General features: G+C 45.7%; 1 protein-coding gene across 2 annotated transcripts in view; it reads right to left on the bottom strand.

Moving 5' to 3' along the window:
* LOC146809586 (leukocyte antigen CD37-like) overlaps positions 1-18,612 on the bottom strand; it is a 180,919-nt gene that overhangs the window by 61,985 nt on the left and 100,322 nt on the right. For both annotated transcript variants that reach the window (XM_085616427.1, XM_085616428.1), the window contains exon 3: positions 1,381-1,453. In XM_085616427.1, the coding sequence (XP_085472553.1) occupies positions 1,381-1,453 (73 nt within the window). The remainder of the gene's footprint in view (positions 1-1,380; positions 1,454-18,612) is intronic.

The following is an 18,612-nucleotide window of genomic DNA, read 5'->3' as shown; positions in this document are numbered from 1 at the left end:
CACTGCAGGGGCCAGGTAGCCCCTGTCTGCCCTTTGGCCTCATTTGACATTTGACACTGGCACACTGTGAAACTGTGGATAGACGCCTACACTAGTCTTTTAAACAGGAGCACACAATCTGAACATTCCCAAGCATCATAGAGAATCCGTACTCCATACATTACCCAGGACTTACCCAAATCCTGTTTTGTGATACCCATCACTTCTTCACGCAGTTCTAGCATAAATTGCTATAAAAAGGGACCACACTAAGCCCACTGGCTTCCGGTGGAATCCAGGATTGAGTTTAAAACGCTGAACTTTATGCATAAAGCATACTGGAGCAAAGGGCCAGACTACCTACACAAACTAAAGGAAACAAGAAAGTGATGGGCGGAATGCTTGAATCAATCTCAGTCCCTGGTAATTACTCTGGCCGCATCCTGGTCCACCCATGACTCAAGCTATACCTCACTGACAAGACCTAAGTAGGTCGAAACTGGTCTGGGGTTGTTGTTCTCCCATCTGAAGGGGACCAGGCCTGGCAGTTCGGTCTGGACTGTACCTACAGGAGAAGGGCCAAGACTGAATTGCATATGGCAGGTCTCTGTCTAGAATAACACGGTGGGTGAAAAATGATGGTCTGGAATTCAGCCTGAACAATCGACAGTGGTTGAGATTAATTCAAGCATTCTTTCCATCATGTTCTAAAACTGCTATCCCACTATGCTCCAGGCAGACACTTACAATCCTCATCGGCCTACTTGATCAGATAACACCCCTTTAAGAGAAGCACATGTAGAGATAGCTCGCTGGTGGTCTCAGGCCTTAAATTATGGATCAGCGTTAGCCCCAGTCTACAAATGGAATCTTCATTTCACAAGCCTTCTAAACACGAACATTTCCAGACGCGCTTTAAACTCAGTCCTTTGCCTACATCCGAGGTACGGAGGGATGCCCGACTAGGTTTCACCCTACTTATCTAGCTGGACTCCAACATTCCTACACACAGAACTATCACATGTCCTGTTTTTTTCTCTTTGAGTTCCAGTACTTTGAAGTTGTCTGTGTGATGTGCAACATTTAACAAAACTATGAACTAAATATCTGAACAAAACTTAGTATATTAATATCTGCTATGTTAAATGACACTCTGAATTTGTTTCCTTCATGCATATGAGATGTGTTCCAGTGTGTCTTTTGCGGCCTCACTCTTCCCACCTTTAGGCCATTTGCTTGTAATGCAGTGTTTTGCTGAATGTAAATAAAACGCATTGCTGTTCCTCCTCTGCGCTTGGCATTTTTCTAAACATTTTTTGCTTTGGGTGTATCCAGGATCCACGTTTGCCTTTTCACGCCACACACCTTTCTCCTTTAATAATGGTTGTTTCTGCCACTCACCTATCACAGCTGAAAAACTGTTTTTGTCAAAAAGGATCCATAGTCCGAAGCTGAGAAGCAGCCCTCCCAGGACCTGTGGGAAGAAGAGAGAAAGACGTAAAGAGTAGAGTCTTACCCTGGTTTTGGTTAACCCCAGAGTGCTGTCTGTTTCCCACCAAAACATTGGTGACCCCCACATTAAAATTGTCCTGATTTCAAACAAGAGTCTATCAAACTTTCGATCCAGCCCGGCCAAAATTTCTCCTACACCCAAATATTGAGGCCCAGGAACTAGAGTAACACAACCTCCAAGTTTATGTGGGACAGAGTGTGATCCAGAGGCGCCCTCAGGTTGCATATCAGCTTGGATGGTGTAGATGGAGAAGCCATCATTTCTGGCTCTGTCTTCACTGAGAACGGGAGAAAAACCTTGGCTTGGTAGAATTTTGGTATTAACCATCCAACACCATGTTGATAGAACTTAGAATAGGGAACTAATGCCTTGGGCTTATGGGTGTTGAGTCCATGGATGTGGCAGACAAAAAATAAGTTGGGCCTCATATGCCTGTGTATAGAATCGGGCCCCTGCTGTCCGGAGTAATGGCACGAGGGTTCGCATTTAAAGATTGAACAAGAAAGGCGAGAGGATAGAACCTGGTGGGACACCACACCTTAGAACTGTTTCTTCGGAGAAGGGAGGTGGTGCCACCATCTTAAATCTCTCTGAAAAGGAGGCTCTGGTCCAATCAGGAACACTGCCAGCAAAATCGACCCTTTTCAGCGGGAATGTTTTGGTCAATGGTTTTGAAAGTGACTAAACATGTTGTGCCCACCAGACAGGCTGCTCAGACATTTTCCTCTGTGAATTTTTGTAGTTGGGAGAGCACTAGTTTTTTCTTCAGTTTGACCCTCTAAGGAAAGAGGGAAATAGGGGGGACGTTATCTAAATCATACAGATTAAATAAGGCAGTCTTTTGCAGAGACTGCATTACTGCTAATATGCATAACGCTGGAAAGATATATCTAGCTTAGAGACCTGTTAAAAAAAGGTAAGGAGAGCTACGCAGTTAGTCAAGAGAAGAGGCTTCATACATTGGGCTGGGCAGAGATCTGTTGGAGAGCTTGAAAGGTGTTGTCTTCTATGGCCTGTAATAATCGGTCCTCTGGGGTAAGAGTGAAGGCTTGCATCTGGTCTGGTAGGACCTAGAAAACCTTTCTTGTTTGGGGACTGCATCACAGGTACTGATGTCTCAGATTTTCAAGATTTATTTTTTTAAAAGAAAGCTATGTCATGCCATAGTGATTGTGCTGGAGAAACACGTGTCCACATGGCGTGCGGTGACTGAAGATCGGATACAATTCAAAATAGCTCCTTCAACATGTTGGGTACTAGTCTAACCCACTCAGTCTAGAACAATAATAAGTAGTTTTGAATAAATAAGTGGTCTTGTTTTCAATAAAGTAATCTCTAACCATATCATCTCAGTCCTCCACACTGCTAGTTTGGGATTTTTAGCTCTAGGAAGAGCCAAGGATTGCTTCTCCCGCCAGTAGGGAGAATAGCGATTCCTGAACAGGAAGTCTAGCGTCCATGGTGAGGCTGGCATAGCTTCTAGAAATCTATGACACTTCTTCTTCAAGTGGCATTCACAGGCAGACAAGCGATGATATTGGAGACTTGGACCACATTTGTATTTGACACACAACAAAAGAAAAGAATTTCTAGAAAGTATACAGAAAACCGTGACAGGAACATTCTTGGGTCAACGTAGATATATTTTGGAATGCTCTGCTATCAAAAGTTCACACTGCTGGAGTGATAGGGCACTGCAGTAAAGAGCTCATGCTGCATGAATCCTTCATCGCTAGGAATGCTCTGCTATCAAAAGTTCACACTGCTGGAGTGATAGGGCACTGCAGTAAAGAGCTCATGCTGCATGAATCCTATATCGCTAGGAATGCTCTTATCAAAAGTTCACACTGCTGGAGTGATAGGGTACTGCAGTAAAGAGCTCACGCTTCATGAATCCTTCATCGCTAGGAATGCTCTGCTATCAAAAGTTCACACTGCTGGAGTGATAGGGCACTGCAGTAAAGAGCTCACGCTTCATGAATCCTTCATCGCTAGGAATGCTCTGCTATCAAACATTCACACTGCTGGAGTCATAGGGCACTGCAGTAAAGAGCTCATTCTACCTGAATCCTATAAGACTAGGAATGCTCTGCTATCAAACGTTCACACTGCTGGAGTGATAGGGCACTGCAGTAAAGAGCTCATGCTGCATGAATCCTATATCGCTAGGAATGCTCTGCTATCAAACGTTCACACTGCTGGAGTGATAGGGCACTGCAGTAAAGAGCTCATGCTACATGAATCCTTCATCACTAGGAATGCTCTGCTATCAAACATTCACACTGCTGGAGTCATAGGGCACTGCAGTAAAGAGCTCATTCTACCTGAATCCTATATCGCTAGGAATGCTCTGCTATCAAAAGTTCACACTGCTGGAGTGCTAGGGCACTGCAGTAAAGAGCTCATGCTGCATGAATCCTATATCGCTAGGAATGCTCTGCTATCAAAAGTTCACACTGCCGGAGTGATAGGGCACTGCAGTAAAGAGCTCATTCTACCTGAATCCTATATCGCTAGGAATGCTCTGCTATCAAAAGTTCACACTGCTGGAGTGATAGGGCACTGCAGTAAAGAGCTCACGCTGCATGAATCCTTCATCGCTAGGAATGCTCTGCTACCAAACATTCACACTGCTGGAGTGATAGGGCACTGCAGTAAAGAGCTCACGCTTCATGAATCCTTTATCGCTAGGAATGCTCTGCTAGAATTTCTAGAAAGTATACAGAAAACCGTGACAGGAACATTCTTGGGTCAACGTAGATATATTTTGAAATGCTCTGCTATCAAACATTCACACTGCTGGAGTCATAGGGCACTGCAGTAAAGAGCTCATGCTGCATGAATCCTATATCGCTAGGCATGCTCTGCTATCAAAAGTTCACACTGCTGGAGTGATAGGGCACTGCAGTAAAGAGCTCATGGTGCATGAATCCTTTATCGCTAGGAATGCTCTGCTATCAAAAGTTCACACTGCTGGAGTGATAGGGCACTGCAGTAAAGAGCTCATGCTGCATGAATCCTATATCGCTAGGCATGCTCTGCTATCAAAAGTTCACACTGCTGGAGTCATAGGGCACTGAAGTAAAGAGCTCATGCTACATGAATCCTTCATCACTAGGAATGCTCTGCTATCAAACATTCACACTGCTGGAGTCATAGGGCACTGCAGTAAAGAGCTCATGCTGCATGAATCCTTTATCGCTAGTAATGCTCTGCTATCAAAAGTTCACACTGCTGGAGTGATAGGGCACTGCAGTAAAGAGCTCATGCTACCTGAATCCTTCATCGCTAGGAATGCTCTGCTATCAAAAGTTCACACTGCTGGAGTGATAGGGCACTGCAGTAAAGAGCTCATGCTGCATGAATCCTATATCGCTAGGCATGCTCTGCTATCAAAAGTTCACACTGCTGGAGTCATAGGGCACTGAAGTAAAGAGCTCATGCTACATGAATCCTTCATCACTAGGAATGCTCTGCTATCAAACATTCACACTGCTGGAGTCATAGGGCACTGCAGTAAAGAGCTCATGCTGCATGAATCCTTTATCGCTAGTAATGCTCTGCTATCAAAAGTTCACACTGCTGGAGTGATAGGGCACTGCAGTAAAGAGCTCATGCTACATGAATCCTTCATCACTAGGAATGCTCTGCTATCAAACATTCACACTGCTGGAGTCATAGGGCACTGCAGTAAAGAGCTCATTCTACTGAATCCTATATCGCTAGGAATGCTCCGCTATCAAAAGTTCACACTGCTGGAGTGCTAGGGCACTGCAGTAAAGAGCTCATGCTACATGAATCCTATATCGCTAGGAATGCTCTGCTATCCAACGTTCACACTGCTGGAGTGATAGGGCACTGCAGTAAAGAGCTCATGCTGCATGAATCCTTTATCGCCAGGAATTCTCTTCTATCAAAAGTTCACACTGCTGGAGTCATAGGGCACTGCAGTAAAGAGCTCATTCTACCTGAATCCTAGATCACTAGGAATGCTCTGCTATCAAAGGTTCACACTGCTGGAGTGATAGGGCGGTGCAGTAAAGAGCTCATGCTGCATGAATCCTTCATCGCTAGGAATGCTCTGCTATCAAAAGTTCACACTGCTGGAGTGATAGGGCACTGCAGTAAAGAGCTCACGCTGCATGAATCCTTCATCGCTAGGAATGCTCTGCTACCAAACATTCACACTGCTGGAGTCATAGGGCACTGCAGTAAAGAGCTCACGCTTCATGAATCCTTCATCGCCAGGAATGCTCTGCTATCAAAAGTTCACACTGCTGGAGTCATAGGGCACTGCAGTAAAGAGCTCATTCTACCTGAATCCTACATCGCTAGTAATGCTCTGCTATCAAAAGTTCACACTGCTGGAGTGATAGGGCACTGCAGTAAAGAGCTCATGCTACATGAATCCTTCATCACTCGGAATGCTCTGCTATCAAACATTCACACTGCTGGAGTCATAGGGCACTGCAGTAAAGAGCTCATTCTACTGAATCCTATATCGCTAGGAATGCTCCGCTATCAAAAGTTCACACTGCCGGAGTGATAGGGCACTGCAGTAAAGAGCTCACGCTGCATGAATCCATTATCGCCAGGAATGCTCTTCTATCAAAAGTTCACACTGCTGGAGTGATAGGGCACTGCAGTAAAGAGCTCATTCTACCTGAATCCTATATCGCTAGGAATGCTCTGCTATCAAAAGTTCACACTGCTGGAGTGATAGGGCACTGCAGTAAAGAGCTCACGCTTCATGAATCCTTCATCGCTAGGAATGCTCTGCTATCAAAAGTTCACACTGCTGGAGTCATAGGGCACTGCAGTAAAGAGCACATTCTACCTGAATCCTACATCGCTAGTAATGCTCTGCTATCAAAAGTTCACACTGCTGGAGTGATAGGGCACTGCAGTAAAGAGCTCATGCTGCATGAATCCTATATCGCTAGGCATGCTCTGCTATCAAAAGTTCACACTGCTGGAGTGATAGGGCACTGAAGTAAAGAGCTCATGCTACATGAATCCTTCATCACTAGGAATGCTCTGCTATCAAACATTCACACTGCTGGAGTGATAGGGCACTGAAGTAAAGAGCTCATGATACATGAATCCTATATCGCTAGGAATGCTCTGCTATCAAAAGTTCACACTGCTGGAGTGATAGGGCACTGCAGTAAAGAGCTCATGCTGCATGAATCCTATATCGCTAGGCATGCTCTGCTATCAAAAGTTCACACTGCTGGAGTGATAGGGCACTGAAGTAAAGAGCTCATGCTACATGAATCCTTCATCACTAGGAATGCTCTGCTATCAAACATTCACACTGCTGGAGTGATAGGGCACTGAAGTAAAGAGCTCATGATACATGAATCCTATATCGCTAGGAATGCTCTGCTATCAAACGTTCACACTGCTGGAGTGATAGGGCACTGCAGTGAAGAGCTCATGCTGCATGAATCCTATATCGCTAGGACTGCTCTGCTATCAAAAGTTCACACTACAGGAGTGATAGGGCACTGCAGTAAAGAGCTCATGCTACCTGAATCCTTTATCGCTAGGAATGCTCTGCTATCAAAAGTTCACACTATGGGAGTGATAGGGCACTGCAGTAAAGAGCTCATGCTGCATGAATCCTATATCGCTAGGAATGCTCTGCTATCAAAAGTTCACACTGCCGGAGTGATAGGGCACTGCAGTAAAGAGCTCATTCTACCTGAATCCTATATCGCTAGGAATGCTCTGCTATCAAAAGTTCACACTGCTGGAGTGATAGGGCACTGCAGTAAAGAGCTCATGCTACCTGAATCCTTCATCGCTAGGAATGCTCTGCTACTAAAGGTTCACACTGCTGGAGTGATAGGGCACTGCAGTAAAGAGCTCATGCTACCTGAATCCTTCATCGCTAGGAATGCTCTGCTATCAAAAGTTCACACTGCTGGAGTGATAGGGAACTGCAGTAAAGAGCTCATGCTGCATGAATCCTATATCGCTAGGAATGCTCTGCTATCAAAAGTTCACACTACAGGAGTGATAGGGCACTGCAGTAAAGAGCTCATGCTGCATGAATCCTATATCGCTAGGAATGCTCTGCTATCAAAAGTTCACACTGCTGGAGTGATAGGGCACTGCAGTAAAGAGCTCATGCTGCATGAATCCTTCATCGCTAGGAATGCTCTGCTACTAAAAGTTCACACTGCTGGAGTGATAGGGCGCTGCAGGAAAGAGCTAATGCTACATGAATCCTTTATCGCTAGGAATGCTCTGCTATCAAAAGTTCACACTGCTGGAGTGATAGGGCGCTGCAGGAAAGAGCTCATGCTACCTGAATCCTATATCGCTAGGAATGCTCTGCTATCAAAAGTTCACACTGCTGGAGTCATAGGGCACTGCAGTGAAGAGCTCATGCTGCATGAATCCTTCATCGCTAGGAATGCTCTGCTATCAAAAGTTCACACTGCTGGAGTCATAGGGCACTGCAGTAAAGAGCTCATTCTACCTGAATCCTATATCGCTAGGAATGCTCTGCTATCAAAAGTTCACACTGCTGGAGTGATAGGGCACTGCAGTAAAGAGCTCATGCTGCATGAATCCTTTATCGCTAGGAATGCTCTGCTATCAAACATTCACACTGCTGGAGTCATAGGGCACTGCAGTAAAGAGCTCATTCTACCTGAATCCTATATCGCTAGTAATGCTCTGCTATCAAAAGTTCACACTGCTTGAGTGATAGGGCACTGCAGTAAAGAGCTCATGCTACATGAATCCTTCATCACTAGGAATGCTCTGCTATCAAACATTCACACTGCTGGAGTCATAGGGCACTGCAGTAAAGAGCTCATTCTACTGAATCCTATATCGCTAGGAATGCTCCGCTATCAAAAGTTCACACTGCTGGGGTGCTAGGGCACTGCAGTAAAGAGCTCATGCTACATGAATCCTATATCGCTAGGAATGCTCTGCTATCCAACGTTCACACTGCTGGAGTGATAGGGCACTGCAGTAAAGAGCTCATGGTGCATGAATCCTTTATCGCCGGGAATGCTCTGCTATCAAAAGTTCACACTGCTGGAGTCATAGGGCACTGCAGTAAAGAGCTCATTCTACCTGAATCCTATATCACTAGGAATGCTCTGCTATCAAACATTCACACTGCTGGAGTCATAGGGCACTGCAGTAAAGAGCTCATTCTACCTGAATCCTATATCACTAGGAATGCTCTGATATCAAAAGTTCACACTGCTGGAGTGATAGGGCACTGCAGTAAAGAGCTCACGCTGCATGAATCCTTCATCGCTAGGAATGCTCTGCTACCAAACATTCACACTGCTGGAGTGATAGGGTACTGCAGTAAAGAGCGCACGCTTCATGAATCCTTTATCGCTAGGAATGCTCTGCTATCAAAAGTTCACACTGCTGGAGTCATAGGGCACTGCAGTAAAGAGCTCACGCTTCATGACTCCTTCATCGCTAGGAATGCTCTGCTATCAAAAGTTCACACTGCTGGAGTGATAGGGCACTGAAGTAAAGAGATCATGCTACATGAATCCTTCATCACTAGGAATGCTCTGCTATCAAACATTCACACTGCTGGAGTCATAGGGCACTGCAGTAAAGAGCTCATTCTACTGAATCCTATATCGCTAGGAATGCTCCGCTATCAAAAGTTTACACTGCTGGAGTGCTAGGGCACTGCAGTAAAGAGCTCATGCTACATGAATCCTATATTGCTAGGAATGCTCTGCTATCCAACGTTCACACTGCTGGAGTGATAGGGCACTGCAGTAAAGAGCTCATGCTACATGAATCCTTCATCACTAGGAATGCTCTGCTATCAAACATTCACACTGCTGGAGTGATAGGGCACTGCAGTAAAGAGCTCATGCTGCATGAATCCTTTATCGCCAGGAATGCTCTTCTATCAAAAGTTCACACTGCTGGAGTCATAGGGCACTGCAGTAAAGAGCTCATTTTACCTGAATCCTATATCACTAGGAATGCTCTGCTATCAAACATTCACACTGCTGGAGTCATAGGGCACTGCAGTAAAGAGCTCATGCTACCTGAATCCTATATCACTAGGAATGCTCTGCTATCAAAAGTTCACACTGCTGGAGTGATAGGGCACTGCAGTAAAGAGCTCATGCTGCATGAATCCTATATCGCTAGGAATGCTCTGCTATCAAAAGTTCACACTGCTGGAGTGATAGGGCACTGCAGTAAAGAGCTCACGCTGCATGAATCCTTCTTCGCTAGGAATGCTCTGCTACCAAACAATCACACTGCTGGAGTGATAGGGTACTGCAGTAAAGAGCTCACGCTTCATGAATCCTTCATCGCTAGGAATGCTCTGCTATCAAAAGTTCACACTGCTGGAGTGATAGGGCACTGCAGTAAAGAGCTCACGCTTCATGAATCCTTCATCGCTAGGAATGCTCTGCTATCAAACATTCACACTGCTGGAGTCATAGGGCACTGCAGTAAAGAGCTCATTCTACCTGAATCCTATAAGACTAGGAATGCTCTGCTATCAAACGTTCACACTGCTGGAGTGATAGGGCACTGCAGTAAAGAGCTCATGCTGCATGAATCCTATATCGCTAGGAATGCTCTGCTATCAAACGTTCACACTGCTGGAGTGATAGGGCACTGCAGTAAAGAGCTCATGCTACATGAATCCTTCATCACTAGGAATGCTCTGCTATCAAACATTCACACTGCTGGAGTCATAGGGCACTGCAGTAAAGAGCTCATTCTACCTGAATCCTATATCGCTAGGAATGCTCTGCTATCAAAAGTTCACACTGCTGGAGTGCTAGGGCACTGCAGTAAAGAGCTCATGCTGCATGAATCCTATATCGCTAGGAATGCTCTGCTATCAAAAGTTCACACTGCCGGAGTGATAGGGCACTGCAGTAAAGAGCTCATGCTGCATGAATCCTATATCGCTAGGAATGCTCTGCTATCAAAAGTTCACACTACAGGAGTGATAGGGCACTGCAGTAAAGAGCTCATGCTACCTGAATCCTTTATCGCTAGGAATGCTCTGCTATCAAAAGTTCACACTGCTGGAGTGATAGGGCACTGCAGTAAAGAGCTCATGCTACATGAATCCTTTATCGCTAGGAATGCTCTGCTATCAAAAGTTCACACTACGGGAGTGATAGGGCACTGCAGTAAAGAGCTCATGCTACCTGAATCCTTCATCGCTAGGAATGCTCTGCTACTAGAAAGTTCACACTGCTGGAGTGATAGGGCACTGCAGTAAAGAGCTCATGCTGCATGAATCCTTTATCGCCAGGAATGCTCTTCTATCAAAAGTTCACACTGCTGGAGTGATAGGGCACTGCAGTAAAGAGCTCATGCTGCATGAATCCTTCATCGCTAGGAATGCTCTGCTATCAAAAGTTCACACTGCTGGAGTGATAGGGCGCTGCAGGAAAGAGCTCATGCTACATGAATCTTTTATAGCTAGGAATGCTCTGCTATCAAAAGTTCACACTGCTGGAGTGATAGGGCACTGCAGTGAAGAGCTCATGCTGCATGAATCCTTCATCGCTAGGAATGCTCTGCTATCAAAAGTTCACACTGCTGGAGTGATATGGCGCTGCAAGAAAGAGCTTATGCTGCATGAATCCTTCATCGCTAGGAATGCTCTGCTATCAAAAGTTCACACTGCTGGAGTGATAGGGCACTGCAGTGAAGAGCTCATGCTGCATGAATCCTTCATCGCTAGGAATGCTCTGCTACTAAAAGTTCATACTGCTGGAGTGATAGGGCGCTGCAGGAAAGAGCTCATTCTACCTGAATCCTAGATCACTAGGAATGCTCTGCTATCAAAGGTTCACACTGCTGGAGTGATAGGGCACTGCAGTAAAGAGCTCACGCTGCATGAATCCTTCATCGCTAGGAATGCTCTGCTATCAAAAGTTCACACTGCTGGAGTGATAGGGCACTGCAGTAAAGAGCTCATTCTACCTGAATCCTATATCGCTAGGAATGCTCTGCTATCAAAAGTTCACACTGCTGGAGTGATAGGGCACTGCAGTAAAGAGCTCATGCTGCATGAATCCTTTATTGCTAGGAATGCTCTGCTATCAAAAGTTCACACTGCTGGAGTGATAGGGCACTGCAGTAAAGAGCTCATTCTACCTGAATCCTTCATCGCTTGGAATGCTCTGCTATCAAAAGTTCATACTACTGGGCTCTTAGGGCGCTGGTGTGGCAGAACTGGGCAAAGGACCATGGCATAGGACACTTGTACACTGTGCAGGACTAACATCAGGAGGGGCAGAGACTTCAAAGGGGCCAACGCACTCCCAAAACACTCTCCATTGACAGACTTAATATTCACGTTGATATAGTCATTGATATAGTGTGGAATTGATTTAAGTCGTGAAGATTATGTAAAAAGGCCATCTTCCCCAGAGACTTCACTGCCACCGACTCCCATAATTTTGGAAAGATGTCACTAGCTTAGGGGCCTATTAGAAAAGGTTGGAGTGTTTCGCAGTTAGCCAAGAGAAGATGCTCCATACATTGAAGATCATTCAACCTCCCCTTTGGCCCTCAGGAGATTAAATGAGTGCCTGGAGCTGGGAGTGAGTTGCACCTTAGCAAAGATTTGTATATCATTCACATACTTCAAGCATTAGACCCTGCACGAGCTAAATCGATTCACCAAGGAGAGGAGATTTACATTGAAAGCACCTGGTGACCCATTGGAGTCTGCACGTTAGCCAATAGAAATGGACAGTACTACAGTCTAAGTCTGACCTTTCAAATGACCTGAATGTGGACACTGTATGTTTCTATGTGTTCACGTGCTAAGGGCTATCGAGTAGGGGGTTATGATTAAACACCCCAAACTGATCTCTAGACGCTTACCCATGGGTTATGATAACATGTTACTACCATATTGATAAGAGGAGAAGTATTCATCTCTTCTGAGAGCTTCTTTAAATAGGAGAGCTTTCAGTATCTTCCGAGGGGGAGGAGAGCGGTTTCTTTCCTGAAACATTCAGGAAGTCCCTTCCAGATCTGTGGTATCATAACAGAAAATGCTCGACTGCCCAAAGTAGATTTCTTGAAGCATGGGCAGGTCAACTTAAACGCCTCAGAGAAGCGTAGATGGCGTAGAGCCACATATTGCCTTAACCGTTTCTTAATTTAGGTTTGTGCTGTGCCATGCAGCGTCTTGTGTTCAATGCACAAGCCTTTGAACATGGCCCTCTGTTTGACTGGCAGCCAATGCAGTTGTTGCCACCGTGGCGTAGCATGAGCCTGTCTTGGTAGCTTGAACAGTACTCTTGTTGCATCATTCATCACCTCTTGAAGCTTACCCAACAACTCATTGGGGAGGCTGGTATACAGGGTATTTCCACAATCCAGCTGTGACATGATCAATGCAGCCACCACTGTTTGCATAGTAGCAAACAAGAGGATGGGAACCAGTTTCCGGAGCTGCCTCAAGAGACCAATGCAGCTACCGCACACTGTTGCCACCTGCTTAGCCCTTGACAGGTTACTACCCGGTTTAATACTGAGACTTTTCACTACTGGCATGGAGTCTGGGGCAGGACCTAACTCCCAGGGCCAAAACACATCCTTCCATAGATTCCCTTTCATAGTCATATCTAGAGCCTCGGTTTTATCAGGATTCACTTTCAGCGATTTTGCTGTCATCCAGTTTACAGTGAACTGCAGAATATTCTGAACACTCAACTGTGCAGGTGTGGAACTCTCGATCTGTAAGACCAGCTGGGTGTCATCTGCGTAAACAGTTGACAATCCAAATGTCCTAATCCTGCAATCAAAGGATATAAATAAATATTGAATGGCAGTGTATATAGTGCAGATCCCTGGGGAACCCCACAACAGAACAACCTCTCTCTAGAGACATGCCTGCCCATCTGCATCCTCTGTGAAATCCACAGGAGTGCGGACCTTGTAATCCCGCACGCTATTAGCCGGTACAGAAGCACTTGATGGTCGACTGTATCTAATGCTGCCGTAAGATCCAGCAAGATCAACACGGAGGGCCTGTTCTTATCAGCCGTCACTCTAAGTTCATCCAGAACTGAGAGCATCACTAACTCGGTACTATGATCGGCCAAAAAGCCTGTTTGGCGAGGATGGAGCACTTGCCGATCTTACATCAATTTGGTAAGGATCTTATTAACATGCCACTTCAGACTTTTAGCTGGAAATGGTAGCAGGGAGACCGAGCAATATTTTTTTATGTTTTTTGGATCAGCCCCTGCCTTCTTCAACAGCTGGGAAACCATAGCCCTCCTAAATCTCAGAGGCTCTTTTCCTGATGCCGAAGAGGCATTCAGGAGAGACAAAAACTCACCCCTCCCCTCCCAACTTCAGAAGAGTCAGCTTCAAACACCTCAGGGGATAAGGATCTTCTGGTGAGCCAGATTTTACAGCTTTCAAAGACGAGGCCAAGGTCTCTGGATCAACGGGTGGAAACACTGATAGACACCTACCCTGATGAAAGGGAACATCAGCCACTATCAGAGGGCAAGAACAACGCGGGGTGTTCCTTGCTTCCTTCAGGATATCCTTAATCTTATCCATGAAAAAATCTTTCATCGTATTACAGTCCTGAGGGTTTACCACGAGGCCTGATCATTATTCTGGCTTAACTCTTTAAGCACCTTAAAGCTCTCCTTTTGTGGAACACTAGCTTCAGTGATCCTTGCATTATAAAAGGCTGCTTTAGTGGCCATAATCGCTTTTGTAATTGCCCAGCTCCGCTTTATAGATCCTCAGAGCCTCCTCTATCTCTTACTCCTTCACTACGAGCCGGAGCCACCTTATATATGGTATCCTGGATCCAACTGAAAAACCCCACACCTTTCTGTTCTACATCCTCCAGCCTATTTGGCGGGTGTATTGTGACACTTAGGGTCTCCACTAAGTGGGTTTTATTTAGTTTTGACCAACTACATACTGTACACCAGATTGGCGGACAACAAGCCTGCTGAGTAGGCAGGGGGATCGTAATCCTCATCTGTTAATGATCTGACCAGCCGCAGGGCTCAATCCTGTTAGCCTGGCCAAGGGTTGAGTGGACAATACCAAATCCAAGGTGTGGCCCTTATCTCGGGTCTGAGACTCAACTAATTGCTTTAAACTCACCATTTTCATCCCTTCACCAAACCCCACCGTTGGGGGAGGGGGGGTCCCTAGGTACAGTATTCCACCAAAAATTGAACCCTCCCCCACTACTACCTGATTATATCTGAAGCACACATCACTCATTATCTCCAGAAATAGCTGGTTAAATAGGGGAGTTGCCCGAGGTGGGCAAGAGACCACCACAATAACTACACATCTAGACTTCAATTACACTTTTTTTCCCAGAACATCAGCTCCATCTAAAGTTTCGGCAACCACTGTGCAGGAAAGTGCCCCTTTTTGCATTGATACCCCCTAACTTTTTGCCAGATACCTTATTCCAACTTGACTGAGTGTATGCTGGGATCTTGCTAACCAGGCCCCAGCACTTGTGTTCTTTACCAAAACTGTACATTTGTTTCCACAATCGGCATACGTCTGGGCCACATGAAAGTCCCTTGTAAAAGGTACCCATGGTACCAAGCGACTTGTGACCAGAGAAGGCACCTGAGGGCTGCAGCATGTATTATGCCACCCTCAGAGACCCCTCACCTTAACACTCATACACTGCCATTGCAGGCTGCATGTTTTGGTGCAGACCAAAGTGAAGAGTCGACATGGCACACATCCCTGTGTGCCATGCCTACTAACACTTCCTGTAGCATGGGTACGTCATCACTCTGGCAGACCTTTGAGCTCTGAGGCAAGGTTCACAATACGACAGGTGAGGGCAGAGCAGCATGAGCCATATGCCTTTACAGTGCCTGTTCCATTCACAGACATTGTAAGTGCAGAAAAGCCACTTTGGGTACATGTGCTGGGAGTTTGTCAACCGAACTCCACAGCTCCATGATGGCTTTACTGAAGACTGAGAAGTTTGGTTTCAAATTTCTCAGCATAATAAACCCACACTGATGCCAGTGATGGATTTGTTATAAAATGCACTCAGAGGGCATCTTAGAGACTCCCCCTAAAAAAATGACCAACCTCTAGTCTATTGGCTAACTGCCCCCACCAGACAGGCAGAGGTGCTTAACACCTCCCCTGGCAGGAACAGCAACACTCGGCGGTGAGCCTCAAAGGCTCTCACCTTGTGATGTGCTGATTTGAGCAGCTCCAACCAGTGGAGATACCTGCCCCCTGGTCCAAGCCCCACTTTTGGAAGCAGGACAGGCAGGAAAATTAGCAAGCAGAGTAGGAGTGTCCACATTAGCCTGTTCCATATCTAGTGTCACCAGGAGCTGAATCCCTATGCTAAAAATTCTGCATCTTGAATTGGAGAATTAGGCTCAATAGGAACAGAGATGTGCCCCTCTCTCCAAAGGGAGGGAACACCCAAAGGGTGTAGTCACCCTAGGGGACAGTAGCCATTGGCTCAGTAACACCCTTCAATTCAGTATTTAAGAGCTCCTCTGAACCTTGTTCCTCAGATTCAATGGACGAAAAGAAGAAGACGGAAAAAGACCGCTAACCTACTAGAAACCGAAACGCTGCAGGAAGAACCTGACAAGAACCCTTCCACCTAGGTGGGGTCAACTTTCCAGATTTTCCCTCCTATCACAAAGCTTTCCTTCTGAGCCAAGCTTCCTTATGGTTGCAAGATCCTGCTGAATCTCCTCCTTTATGGCTTGTTATTGAGCGTTTATCTCTATCTCCCTTTACCTTCGCTGAATATCTCTCATTTTCTCGCAAACCCCAACTCACTTCCATTCCCATCCACAAATTCACTACCAAACTTCTTCTTTCCATCTCCCCAAGCCCTCCTTCCTCAGTAGCCGAATTCCTCAATACCACCATTTGGTACAATAATAGTATCCTTATTAATCACAAGCCCTTTTATTGGAAATCCTGGAGGCAAAGAGGACTGATCTGGGTATCCCACCTTTTCTCTGGCTCTGATTTCTTATCTTTCTCTGTTCTTTGCCAAAATTTCGGTCTCCCCCACTCTTTTGCCCGTAAGTACCTCATACTCAAGAATGCAGTTCTGTCCACCTATGTCCAACTCTCTAACTCTCCCATCCAACCTGACCCTTCCAATTCCACTCGACGCCTTCATTCCTTGCTCCGTACTCATACTACTGCCTCCTTAATTTACCACTCTTTTCACAAGACTCTTACTCCCAGGCCAAAATCCACGGTAGAGGAATAATGGGAGTCTGATTTTGACATCTCTTGGCCCACCTCTCTTTGGGATAAAATATGGACCAAACTTCGCAAATCCTCCAGGGCTGCCTCCCTCACGCAAACCCTATTTTTTATTTACAACAGACTTCTCTTTTCACCCCATATGTTAAATAAGAGGTTTCGCTTTACTTCCTGACCATTGTTGGTCCTGCTCGACACCCAAGGCTACTCTTTTCCACATGCTTTTTTCCTGTACTGCTGTATACAACTTTTGGAAACAGGTTTGGGCTCAGATTAATACTATATTTCATACTGCATTTCCCTTCTTGTTTACCAATGTGTTTTTAGGAAGCCTCTCTTCCTGCTGGACAGATGTTGATTTTAATGTGCAGATTGTTGATTTGCTGTTAGCTGTTGCATTTCAGCAAATTACTGTTAATTGGAAAAATGTTGCTAACATCTCTTTTAAAGCATGGTGGTACAATGTATGTCACAATCATAGGCTAGACACTGTTTTTATCTATCCTCTTAGTCTGGCTAAAAAACGACATGATCTTTGGCTTCCTGTGACAATGTATCTTGATATTTGTGCTAAGCGCCCATCTCATTTGCCTCCGTTTCAGCAGGAGGTCTCCAAGCCTCCCTGATTGACCTTTTTTTGTTCCCTTGCATTTTGTATAATCCATTTTGCTGCATATTATTTCCAGTACTGCTTTTTGTTATAGAGCCTCAATTATTTGTTATTTCTCAATCTCATGTTTATTTCCACAGTCATGTTTATTTCACCTGTCATATTGTTGTTATGTTTTAGTTTCTCTTATGTATTGACACCTTTATTTCTCTAATAAAGATCTTTTGAGCTTAAAAAAAAAAGAACCCTTCCACCTGTTGCCGGTTCGATAACTGGACCTGCTGTCCTTCCAGAAACCCTAGAAGGCATCCAAGAAACCCCTGAGACCTTCCAGCCTTCAAAACATCTCCAAGAACCTGCCTTTGGGCTAGAGGCGCTAGTCCCCGGGGTCTACCAATACCAAGACTGCAGTAGCTGAGGACCTACACTTGTGTTGGCACAACTCACTACTACAAAAGGAATCACAAGACCACATCAGTAAAAGACTGACACTTGTGTTGACGGACTCTGCCCTGCCCAAAGAAAACACCACAGCTGGATGGCCTCCACGACCTGGAGGGATCCTGTCTGCTCAACGACCCAAGCTGATCACAGCCCTGTTACTGAGAGCCTTTACCCTCCCCAAGCGGCCCTGTCATCCTCTCCTGCTCCGCCTGCTCGACTGCGGCCTCTCCAAGACGGCCCAACCTCGGCGGAACTCCTTCAACCCCAGCGCATCTCTATCCCTTTGACCGCGACTGCTGGGCTGGTGGTGCCTCCCTTCGACCTATAGTGACTCGCTTACGACGTCTGCGGCGGTCCAGGTGTTAGCAGCCCGCTGACACCCTTTCACCCCTATTGTTCTCAACTGACCGCAAGAGCAAACATTATTGCCGGGATCGACCGCAGCGGCAGCGATCTGCATCCAGCCGCCCCAATGCTGGCGGTGGTGCAGTGCTCAGCCCAAACCAACCCTTGCTCAGGGTCGGACTAACCTTCGAAGACTGGTAACATAAGTTGTGTACTTACCCACTGATGCATTACACTGTTTTCCTTCCATAGGTTTGCATTGCATTCTATCAAGTACCTACAGCTGTCTATCCTGTACCAGTACTAAATGTTACTGTTTCGATTTGACCATACCAAAGTACTTCCAGGACCCTAAAGTATTCCTACTGCCTTGTTGAAAGTATTACCTGACTGTGACTGAGTCCAACTTGGTTCTTAAAATAAAAATAATGAAAGTAATACTTTTACAAAATATTCA

Source organism: Triturus cristatus, chromosome 7 (assembly GCF_964204655.1).
Source record: "Triturus cristatus chromosome 7, aTriCri1.1, whole genome shotgun sequence".
NCBI classification, from domain to species: domain Eukaryota; kingdom Metazoa; phylum Chordata; class Amphibia; order Caudata; family Salamandridae; genus Triturus; species Triturus cristatus.
The sequence above is the reverse complement of the archived record's forward strand: the minus strand, read 5'-3'. Positions and strand labels throughout refer to the sequence as shown.